Source organism: Caenorhabditis elegans, chromosome IV (genome assembly GCF_000002985.6).
Source record: "Caenorhabditis elegans chromosome IV".
Lineage (NCBI taxonomy): Eukaryota > Metazoa > Nematoda > Chromadorea > Rhabditida > Rhabditidae > Caenorhabditis > Caenorhabditis elegans.
In genome coordinates, this window is record NC_003282.8 from 2,614,021 (window position 1) to 2,625,573 (window position 11,553).

The window sequence follows — 11,553 nt, forward strand, 5'->3', positions numbered from 1 at the left end:
AATGTGTGCGGAAATTGCAGAAATCGTAGTTTTTAGTTATTTTTAGTAGGAAAAATTGATTTTTTAAGAGATTTTTCATGACAGAAAAATTTTGAACAAAATGTTGAAAAAAAATTTTTTTTTTTTTTTTGATAAAATTTTTTTTTTTTTCAAAAACTCAAAAAATCTATATTTTTCAGAAATGCCTAAAATTGCTGTACTAGGCGCAGGAATTAACGGTATAGCATCGGCTCTTGCAATTCAGGAACGACTGCCAAATTGTGAGGTTAAAATTTTAAAATTTTAAAATTGAAAATATTTTGAAAAACAATTTTTTTTGAAACTTTTTTTCGAAAAGTTTTAAAAAAAATTCAGGTGACAATAATTGCTGAAAAATTTTCTCCGAACACTACAAGTGACGTGGCAGCCGGGCTCATTGAGCCATTTCTTTGTGACGATGATGTGGATAGAATTATGTAGGTTTACCTTAACTCTTAATTAAATTTTTTTTCTTTAAATTCAGTAATTTTCAAAAAATTAAAATTATTTCTGAAGTCAGCTCAATGAGAGCTTCAAAATAACAATAATCATGGCCTACTTCCGACAATTTTGAAGGATTTTGGGTCCCGCCGCGAATTCATTAGGGGTACTGTAGTTTTCGCGGTGGGACCCATAAGTGAAGGGAACCAGGGCATGTTTATACTTAAATGAAAGCTCTCGGCGAGCTGAATTTGAAAATTATAATGTTAAATTTTCTAAATATAAATTTGAAAAAAAAATTTCGGAAAAAAATTTTGAAATTTTTTTCTCATTTTTCATCAAAACGTTTATCATTTGACGTTTTGTTGTTAAATAGCTACATTAAAAAACACTTTTTTCCAGAAACTGGACATCTGCCACAATTTCCCGAATCCATGAGTACCAAGCTGACGGAAATCCTGGCGCGGAGGTACCCCCACCCGAACGAAAATTTATTTTTTTAATATTTTTCAGGAACAATCAGGATATTGGTTACAAAGTGTAAAAAGTGAGCCAAAATGGTTAAAACTGATGAAAAATGTGCACATTTTGACGGACGCCGAGATGAAGCAGGTGGCACGGAGGCCCGAGCACAAGTGGGTGCACATTTGCTTTTCTGAAAACAAGTGCTCACAAAAATCGAGTGAAAAATTTGAATTCAGCTCGCCGAGAGCTTTAAAATAAGTATAATCATGCCCAGGCTCCGTAAAATTTGAAATTTTTTGGGTCTCGCCACGAAAATCTACAGTAATCCAGCGTTTTCGTAGCGGGACCCATTAAAATTTGTTATTTGTGTTTAGCTTGTGGGGAGAGCTTCAAAATAAGTATAATCATGGCTGTATTCCATTTATTTCAAAAAATATCGGGTCTCGCCACGAAAGCTCCTGGGTTACTGTAGGCTTTCGCGGCGGGACCCGCAAAATTTTCAAATTAGCTCAAACCTAGTCATGATTATACTTATTTGAAAGCTCTCGGCGAGCTGAATTCAATTGTCATATATTCGACTCAAACTTTTTGGTCTTGAAGCGAAATTCTCCCCCTTCAGATTCGGAATATTCTACACGACATGGTACCTGGAACCAACTCCATATATCAAGTGGTGCACCGATAAATTTTTGAAAAATGGCGGGAAATTCAAAAAACAAAAAATCGAGAATATTGATGACGTGGCAAGAAGCTATGACGTCACAGTGAACTGCACCGGGTTGGGGTCCCGAGCACTGATTGGTGATAAGGAAGTCTATCCGACGCGTGGTCAGATTTTGAAGGTCTCGTGTCCACGTGTCAAACATTTTTTCATCGATGACAAGTATTACGCGCTGTTGAAGTGAGTTTCTCTGAAAAATTTTTTATTCAAAATTTTTGCTGGAAATTCATTTCCAAAATATTTTTTACTGAAATTTTTAAGTTCCCCTCACTGAGAGCTTCAATTTAAGTATAATCATGACCAAGTTTGCTCAAGTTTGAAGAAAGTTGGGTCCCGCCGCGAAGTTCCAGAAGTTTTCGCGGCGGGACCTAACATTTTCAGAATTGAGCGAATCTAGTCATGATTATACTTAAATCAAAGCTCTTGACATACTGAGTTCAGAAAATTAAATGAAATTTTTTTAAACTTAAAGCAAAAAATTTTTACTGCTGAATTTTGGATTTTCAAAAAAAATTTCGGGAAAAATACAATTTTTAAATTTTTTATCTCACAAGTTGTAAGTTTTAATGCTAAAATTAAAGTTTTCTTGGTAAGATAAATTTATTTAACAATTTATTAAAATCTGAAATTTCTACAGTAAAACTTTTTTTTTTTAATTTCAGATTTTTTTAAATTTTCACCCTAACTTTTTAATGTTTAGTTTATCAAAATTTTCCTGCAATTTTTCAAATTTGGTATGTTTGGAGCTTTAATTTAAGTATAATCATAACATACTTTCCTCAAATTTGAAATGTGTGGGTCTCGGCACGAAATCTACAGTAACCTTCGTGGCGGGACCACAAAATTTTCAAAGTGAACAGAACCTGGTCATGATTATACTTAAATTGAAGCTACTGACGTGCCGAATTCAAAAATTGCGTTATTTGCTGAAAAAAACTACAAGCTCAAAGTTTTTTTACAAGAAGTTGGAAAAACTTATTTTCTCGATAAAATTTAAAATTTTAATTTTTAGTTTTCTGAGCAATTTTTCGTTGAAAAAACAAAAAAACTTCCAGCGACTCCACAATAACCCTCGGCGGTACCTTCGAAGCCCACCAGTGGGACCTGACAATAAATTCCGAACTTTCCCAAAAAATCCTCAAAGAAAACATTCACAACATTCCATCATTACGTACCGCTCAAATTTTGTCCAGTCACGTTGATATGCGGCCCTCGCGGGGTACTGTAAGACTGCAAGCTGAGCTCGGGAGGAGTTTGGTGCACAATTATGGGCACGGTGGATCCGGAATTACACTTCATTGGGGATGTGCTTTGGAATGTGCTGAAATTGTGGAAAATGTGCTGAAAATGAAAAAGTCGAAGTTGTGATTTTATTGATTTTTTTTTGTTGAAGAAAATTAAAAATCAATAAGTTATCGATTTTTTTTGTAAGATATTTTTGTCCAATTTATGACATTTTAGTGCAATAAATAGTGCAAGCTCTCTTCATTGTTAGCTTTTTTTCAATTTTTATCAATTTTAGAAAAAAGTTGGGTCTCGCCACGAAATCCTACAGTAACCTGCGAGTTTTCGTGGCGAGATCCTACATTTTTCATATTGTATCAAAGTAGGTTATGGTTATGCGTAAGTATTAGATCTTGGTTGGCTGAATACTGAGAATGAGTCAAAATTTTAAAAAATTGGATATATGTCCCTTTGAATCTCCTGCATCCAATTAAAATTCGCAGAATTCGCTTTGAGACCAATTTTCAAAAATGTATAATTAAGATTTGAATTCAGCTCACCTAGAGCTTTCATTTAAGTATAATCATGACCTACTTTGCTCCAATTAGAAAAAAGTTGGGTCTCGCCACGAAATCCTACAGTAACCCGTTAGATATCGTGGCGAGACCCGAAATTTTTTTACAGAATCAAAGTAGGTCATGATTATACGTATATCAAAGCTTTCACTGAGCTGAAATCGAATTTTACAAGCAAATATTTCAAAATTTGAATTTAAGGAAAAAATTAATTTTGAAAATCAGATTTTTTTTCAAAAATTTTTTTGCCGATAAGACCATGAATTTTCTAATTTTCTAACCTGGGTGGTTTTCGTGGCGGGACTCGAAATTCCTCAAGTTTGTCGGAAATAGGCCATGATTATACTTAAATTAAAGCTCTCAGTAAGTTAAAACTGACAGATTTTCAGGAAAAGTTGTTTTTTTTGGGCAAGTTTTTTTCTCATATTTTTCTCAACTACTTTAACCAAATACAGCAAAAAAGTAGCTTCAATTTGAGTACAATCACGCGTATGTGTGAATATTTTGGGCCATACCACGAAAGTCTAAAGTAACCGTAACCCAGGAGATTCCGTGGCGGGACCCAAAAACTTCAAACTTTATATAATCATAGTTTTTTCAAATGCAATCTTGACCTATTTTTCCCAATTGAAATTTTTGGGTCCCACCGCAAAAACCTACAGTACCCTGGGTGGTTTTCGTGGCGGGACTCAAAATTTCTCAAATTTGTCGGAGAAATAGGTCATGATTATACTTAAATCAAAGTTCTCGACAAGCTGAATTCAAATTTTAATATGAGAACTCAAGTCATTTGGGTCTCGCCGTGGAACCCTCATTTTTCTCAAAAACCCAACTGAAGGTTGTCTGAAATTTTTATTTTTTAACTTAAAAGACAAATATCAAGTTTAGCACACTGAGAGCTTCAAAATTGCACCCATATCGGCTAGGTTACAATTACTTCGGGTCCCGCGACGAAGGAAGCTGGTTACTGTAGCTTGGTTTTCGTTGCGGGACCCACTTTTTAAAAATTAAAGCAAAATGGGTCATGATTATACTTAAATCAAAGCTCTCGGTCAGCTAAATTCAAATTTCAACATAAAAGTTTTAATAAATCGGGTCCCACCGCGAAAACCTCCATAAATCATCTCAAAGTACACTACAAAACCGAAATTAATCAACTTTTCCAAAGAATAACCGCCCTTCCCCAATTTCAAAAAAAACGTTACTTTCTGGCTTCCACTTCTACGCACAAGCATCATACCACGCCAAAATGATAAAAAAAATGATAAGAATCTCTGATAAGAAAACCTTCAACTTTGATCAAGGAACCCAGAAATCCACAAAATACTATTAAAAACCAGGAGACGGAGAGTCTGTGAACGTGAATAAATTAAAAATCAGTAGAAAATTACAGGCGGAGCCAATTGGTCACAAAGTCTTTGATACTCTGCGTCTCTTCACTTCTACATACTATTTCGTCAGGAAATCGATGCCTAGAGTTCATCGACAAAGTCGTTGGAATTCCGTGAGTTTCTCCGGATTTTTTTTGCAAATTTCTGGTATAAAACCACGATTTACGAGCGAAAAAGGCAGTTTTCTGAAGTGCCTGGGCAGCTTTAAGAAATAATTTTTGAACTTTTTTCTTTTAGAATTTGAATTTAGCTCCCCTAGAGCTTTCATTTAAGTATAATCATGACCTACTTTGCTTGAGTTTGAGACAAGTTGGGTCTCGCCACGAAATCCTACAATAACCCGTGAGTTTTCGTGGCGAGACCCTACTTTTTTCATACTGTAGCAAAGTAGGTTATGGTTATGCGTAAGTATTAGATTTTGGTTGGCTGAATACTGAGAATGAGTCAAAATTTTGAAAAATTGGGTATATGTCCCTTTGAATCTCCTGCATCCAATTAAAATTCGCAGAATTCGCTTTGAGACAAATTTTCAAAAATGTATAATTAAAATTTGAATTCAGCTCACCTAGAGCTTTCATTTAAGTATAATCATGACCTACTTTGCTCCAATTAGAAAAAAGTTGGGTCTCGCCACGAAATCCTACAATAACTCGTTAGATATCGTGGCGAGACCCGAAATTTTTTTACAGAATCAAAGTAGGTCATGATTATACTTAAATCAAAGCTTTCATTGAGCTGAAATCGAATTTTACAAGCAAATATAACAAAATTTGAATTTAAGGAAAAAATTAATTTTGAAAATCAGATTTTTTTTCAAAATTTTTTTTGCCGATAAGACCATGAATTTTCTGATTTTCATTTGTTATTATGTTTCATTTGTCATATGCTTCTTTATCACCTTTATTATCAGTTGATGCTTTAACCTTTTTTATTTCAAAAAACACTGTTGACACTGTAAATTTTGCAATTTTTGTTCCCAATTTTCTAATTGTTTTTTTTTCAAAATTTAAAAACTTTTCAGATAATATTCTCACAATGGAGGGTGAAATGAAATGTCCGATAGAAGAAATTAGGGAAAAGCCTGAGATGCGAAAAGCTCAGCAAACCTATGAAGTTCAGGTCGAAGTTGAAGATACTCCAGATGTAAGTTTTTCCCCGATAACTAAAACCAATTTAAAATATAAAATTTGAATTCAGCTTGCCGAGACCTTCAAATTAAGTATAATCATGACCTACTTTGCTCATAAACCGAAAATTTGGGTCCCGCCGCGAAAATTTCCGGGTTACTGTAGCTAGGTTTTCGTGGCGGGACCCGAAGTGATCGGAACCTAGCCGATATGGGTGCCATTTTGAAGCTATCACTGTGCTTAACTTGATTTTTGCCATTAAAATACAATTAGCTGAAAAATAAAAATTTCAGACAACCTTCAGTTGGTTTTTTGAGATAAATAGGGGTTTTGGCGGTGATACTTTTTTTTTGAATTCTTATATTGAAATTTGAATTCAGCTTGTCAAGGGCTTTAATTCAAGTATAATCATGACCCATTTTGCTCTAATTTGATAATAAGTGGGTCCCACCACGAAAGCCAAGCTACAGTAACCAGTAGTTTTCGTGGCGGGACCCAAAGTGATCGGAACCTAGCCGATATGGGTGCCATTTTGAAGCTATCACTGTGCTTAACTTAATTTTTGATATGAAAATACGATAAACTAAAAAAAGATAAATAAAAATTTCAGACAACCTTCAGTTGGCGTAAGCTCTGGGCATTCACAGGCCCCGGTTTCCTAATGTCAATCGCCTACCTGGACCCGGGAAACATTGAAAGCGACCTTCAAGCCGGAGCAATTTCCTACTTTAAGCTCATCTGGGTGCTCCTAGTGGCCCACATAATGGGTCTCCTGCTCCAAAGACTTGCTGCAAGACTTGGAGTGGTGTCTGGAAAGCATATGGCGGAAATTGCGTTCAGTTATTACCCGAAAATTCCTCGTTTGGTACTGTGGATGTTGGTAGAGTCGGCGATTGTTGGAAGTGACATGCAGGAAGTCATCGGAACTGCCATCTCGTTTTATTTGCTTTCTAACGGAGTGTGAGTGATATTTTAGAGATTTTTGAGGTGTTAAAAAAATTATTGCATTTTTCAAATCGTTGTATCTCAAAAATTACAATAGGTAGAAAAATATTGTTCACTTCCAAAATGTAGAGAGTTTCATGCGTATTACTTCATTAGTTGATAATATTTTTATATCAATTGTTTCTGTGAAGTTATAAGCGTTTGAAGGTTATGAGTAAGCTGTAGGTCAACCTTTCAAGACCCTGATCTCCATAACCGGCATAGTTACAAAAAATTTTCAACTAACAAAATATAGAAAACTATATATTTTTTATTTTGTTAGTTGGCAACTTTTTGATATCTTCATTATCTGTAAAGTTAAAAGCTTTTAAAATCAAATGATAAAATTCTACCCGTCTCTCTATCTGAGCTGAGCTTTTTATCTTTTTATCTCCACAGCCATCATAGCTACAAAAAATTGTTCAGCTAAAAAGTGCCCTTAACTCCATTTTCTAACACATTTTATTGAAAAAAAAATTTAAGAAAAAATTTCAGAATCCCTCTCTGGGCAGGTGTCTTAATTACAATCTGCGATACCTTCACCTTCTTGTTCCTGGAAAAGTACGGAGTGCGAAAGTTTGAAGCATTCTTCTGTTTTCTGATCACTTGTATGGCAATTACTTTTGGTTATGAGTTTGGAGTTAGTGCTCCTGATGCGGTGAGTTTTTATTTTTCATTTTTTTCTTAAGTAAAATTTTTAATCACAAAATTACTTTTTAAGGGAAAAATGTTCTCCGGAATGTTTGTGCCATGGTGCAATGGCTGCGACAATAACATGGTGATGCAAGGGGTAGCGATTATTGGTGCTGTAATTATGCCACATAACTTCTACCTTCACTCGGCACTTGTCAAGGTAACATTTGAGCTGTGTACCTTAAAAAGTACCTTAAATTTTTCGTAGCTTTCAGTGTTGTTGAGTTATGAATGTTTGAATTTTGAAAAAGTTGAGTTAGAGGCGGCAAGCTTCAAACCTACATATCTCCAAAACCAAGAAAGCTATCAAAACATTGTCAACTAATAAAGTGATGAAAATTAAATTTTCTATATTTTGTTAGTTGATAACTTTTTTGTAGCTACCATAGTTTTCGAGATATAATAGTTTCAAGTTTCACTTTGAACCAGGGGTGTGCGGCAAATTTGCCGAATTTGCCGAATTTTTTTGCCGCACACAACAAAAAATTTGACAATAAAATTTTGACGAACACTATTGATTTTGTCCCCAAAAATTTAGTAAAATGGCACAAAATTGAGTTATTTTGATGTTTAAGCAGATTTAGTAGTTTTGGTGTTCCAAAAGACATCAAAAGGTATCAAATTATTCGGAGTTAGTTAAGCACGGCAAATTTGCCGAGCTCGGCAAATTTTGAGATTTGCCGCACACCCCTGCTTTGAACACTCATATCTCCAGAACCACTAATTGTCATAGAATTTTCTACGAATTTTCTGCAATCCTAATTATATTCCAGAGCCGAAGAGTGGACCGCCGGAGAGCTGAAAAAGTGACAGAAGCGAATAAATATTTTTTCATTGAAAGTGCTTTTGCTCTTTTTGTGTCGTTTATTATTAACACTTTGGTCATATCGGTTTTTGCACAAGGAATGTATGGAAAGACGAATCAGGATATTGTAAGTTGTGTGGTGGAAGTGATAAAACTTTGAAAGCTTGTATCTCACCAGGTGAAGCAGGCATAAGAAAGTTGCCAACTGACAAAATATAGAACTTTTCAAGCACTATAATTTGATAGTTGACAACTTTTTGATAACGTTGTTTTCTGCTGAGATATAATAATTTTCCCAGTAGGACAGATTGTGAGGGAGGTGTTGAGATTTTAAAACGTCTGTATCTTTGCAGGTTTACTAGTTATCAAAACGCTGGCAACTAACAAGTTTTAGCAAATTGTTTACTGCTTATTTATTTAGTTGACACTTTTTTGATCACGTTATGTTCCGCGGAGATATAGTGATTTTAGACCAAAAATGTCAATAATTGTCAAGTAACGAATTTTGGCAAAATTGTTTTTGTCAATTAATTTGAACATACGATAGTTATTGTTAACATTAAAGTTCAAAACTGTTCTCTTGTCAATTATTGATTTTTTCCCGATTTATCGATTTTCTTGCAGCGCGACACCTGCTACAACAATACTCACAATGGAATGCCGGATTTCTATAAAGTAGAGTTCCCAGCAAACAATGATGCTGCTCAATCGGATATCTATCATGCCGGAATCTTTCTTGGATGCACTTTTGGAATCTTTGCACTTTATGTGTGGGCGGTGGGGATTCTGGCCGCTGGACAATCTTCTACAATGACCGGTACTTATGCTGGACAGTTTGCTATGGAGGTAGGGTTTTCTTGATTTTTAGATTACTTCGGCTTAGACTAAGGCTTAGGCTTAGGCTTAGGCTGAGGCTGAGGCTTAGGCTTAAGGTCAGGTTCAGGCTCGGGCTTAGTTTAGGCCTAGGCTTAGGCTTTGGTTTAGGCTTAAGCTTAGGCTTGGCGTCATTGGCGAGCGTTAGCTCGCTACTGCCGCTATTTAGGCTTAGGATTTTCAGGTTTTTAAGGCTTGGGCTTAGGGCTAGGTTCAGGCTCGGGCTTAGGGTAAGCCTAGGCTTAGACTTTGGTTTCGGCTTAGGCTTAGACTTGGGCTTAGCGCTTAGGTCTAGGCTTAGGCTTTGGCTCAGGCCGAGGCTTAGGCATGGGCGGGGAGAAAAAATGAATATAGAAAAAATAGGAAAAAACTACAAAACATTAGGAAAACTGGTATATTCCGAAGTCGGGTCCAAATAATCCCATAAAAAGGGTTGCACACTTGCTTGTGTAATTTTCTCACTATCAAATTCGATTTTTATTTTTCCTTGCTGAAGTTATCAATCTTATTCAATTTCAGGGCTTTATCCAAATCAAACTTCCCCAATGGAAGCGTATCCTTATCACCCGATCTTTGGCAATCCTTCCAACTCTTGCTGTAGTGATCTTCTCCGGCGGAATCGATAATATCTCAAGTTTGAATGATTTTTTGAATTGCTTGCAGGTATTTTTTATGGATTTTCGATTTTTTTTTTTGCAATTCCCACCAATTTCAGCTGATTCAACTTCCGTTCGCTTTAATTCCAGTGCTGACATTTGTATCGGATAGAAATATTATGCACGAGTATAAGCTAGCAAGGTGAGAGATTTGAAGAGATTGAAATATTGAAATATATAGAAGATTCAAAGTTTAAAAAAATTGCTGTCGATGATTATAAAAAAATTTAGAAAAAAAAAATAATTCAAATTTTTTTTTTCAATTTGTTCAAACTTGAATATCTCCGCTACCGTAATAGCTACTAAAAAAATGTCAACTTCCATTATGTAGAAAATTTTATTTTCTACAAATTGTTAGTTAACAACTTTTTGATAACTATCATGGTTCCCGAGATATATCAACACAAATGCCTGTTGGTATTTTCCTATTTGTGCAGCCCTTAACTTTAAACGGTAATATTTCCTGAACCACACTAGCTATAAAAAATTTGTAAACTAACAATATATAGGAAATTTCCGGCTCTACAAGTTTATAGTTAACAACTTTTTTATAACTAATACGGTTCCCTAGATAATATACTTTTAAAGTTTCTAGCCATAATTTTCAAATTTTCAGTGTCTCCAAAGTGGTCTCCATTGTGATTTCCTTGATAATTTTATTCATCAACTTTTATTTCTTATACTCTTGGATTGGATCAACATTTGGTTATAATGCAGTTTCTATTCCAATCACTATTTTTTGCGCGATTTTCTACATTATTTTCATCGCATATTTGGTAAGTGACAACTTCATTAAATTAATTATTTAAATACAAAAACCAATTAAAAAATTTTCAGACGTATTATTGCCTTGTCGCAATGGAATTCATCTCACCCATTCAAACAGTAAGTTACCGGGCGAAAAATCGATATTTAAAATGGGCTCTAACGAGTTTCAAACGATGCTCCACAATTACGCAGGCGCGTGTTGTTTAGCGCAGAATTTCAAATTGTTCCTTGGCATTTAGTGTTTCTTTTTGGGTAATTTTCACGTGTATTCAGCTCGACCAACGCCTCGAAAATTTTTAAAAATGGCGGGAAAAAATATTTGAATTCCCCAAGAGGAATTTCACCGCAGCGCGTGCAAAAATGTCTGCATTTGCGCGTGGCGGTGTTTGCACAAATTACACCGAATGGTCGAGCTGAAAACACGTGATTTTTTCATGGTAAAAATACAATAGATCGCTAAACAATCGATTCCCAAAAAATAATTTTTCAGAAATGGCTCGCGGAGCCCATCTACCACGATTTCGATGCTCCTTGGCTGGAGGACTCGGAAAATCCATCGACGAAAAATACAATTTCCGACGACGAACTGTCTATGCGATATTGATTTATGTAATAATTTTTTATAATAATATATGTATTTTTGAAACAAAAAAATTTTCGAAAATTTTCAAAATGTTAATACCTAATTTATAATCAATTTATATGATCTCCTATGCAAAAAATCAATAAATATCTCCGATTTTCATACTGTGTTTTAAAATTTTTCAAAATTTCGATTTCACAAATTAAAAGCCAAGTTCAAAGTTGGTGGC

At 34.9% G+C, this 11,553-nt stretch overlaps 2 protein-coding genes across 2 annotated transcripts; both read left to right on the top strand.

The window, feature by feature from the left end:
• The first annotated feature begins 173 nt into the window (after positions 1–173).
• Positions 174–3,127, top strand: daao-1 (D-amino-acid oxidase). Its single transcript, NM_067833.7, has 6 exons — positions 174–265; positions 355–455; positions 862–928; positions 973–1,094; positions 1,544–1,825; positions 2,701–3,127. The coding sequence occupies exons 1-6, from the start codon at positions 182–184 to the stop codon at positions 3,011–3,013; spliced, it is 969 nt and encodes a 322-aa protein (NP_500234.3). The 5' UTR covers positions 174–181; the 3' UTR covers positions 3,014–3,127.
• Positions 3,128–4,848: 1,721 nt separating this feature from the next.
• On the top strand, positions 4,849–11,483 carry smf-3 (NRAMP-like transporter smf-3). Its single transcript, NM_067834.6, has 12 exons — positions 4,849–4,948; positions 5,857–5,978; positions 6,573–6,922; positions 7,442–7,604; positions 7,668–7,799; positions 8,413–8,571; positions 9,069–9,290; positions 9,837–9,980; positions 10,033–10,115; positions 10,590–10,749; positions 10,811–10,858; positions 11,232–11,483. The coding sequence occupies exons 2-12, from the start codon at positions 5,871–5,873 to the stop codon at positions 11,343–11,345; spliced, it is 1,683 nt and encodes a 560-aa protein (NP_500235.4). The 5' UTR covers positions 4,849–4,948; positions 5,857–5,870; the 3' UTR covers positions 11,346–11,483.
• Positions 11,484–11,553: the final 70 nt, after the last annotated feature.

Excerpts from the sequence above, each read along its gene's own strand:
- daao-1 (NM_067833.7), top strand. The coding sequence starts at position 182 with ATGCCTAAAATTGCTGTACTAGGCGCAGGAATTAACGGTATAGCATCG. Across the intron at positions 929-972 it reads ACGGAAATCCTGGCGCGGAG|GAACAATCAGGATATTGGTT; the intron begins GTACCCCCACCC and ends AATATTTTTCAG. Across the intron at positions 1,095-1,543 it reads GCACGGAGGCCCGAGCACAA|ATTCGGAATATTCTACACGA; the intron begins GTGGGTGCACAT and ends CTCCCCCTTCAG.
- smf-3 (NM_067834.6), top strand. The coding sequence starts at position 5,871 with ATGGAGGGTGAAATGAAATGTCCGATAGAAGAAATTAGGGAAAAGCCT. Across the intron at positions 7,800-8,412 it reads TTCACTCGGCACTTGTCAAG|AGCCGAAGAGTGGACCGCCG; the intron begins GTAACATTTGAG and ends ATTATATTCCAG. Across the intron at positions 8,572-9,068 it reads GAAAGACGAATCAGGATATT|CGCGACACCTGCTACAACAA; the intron begins GTAAGTTGTGTG and ends ATTTTCTTGCAG.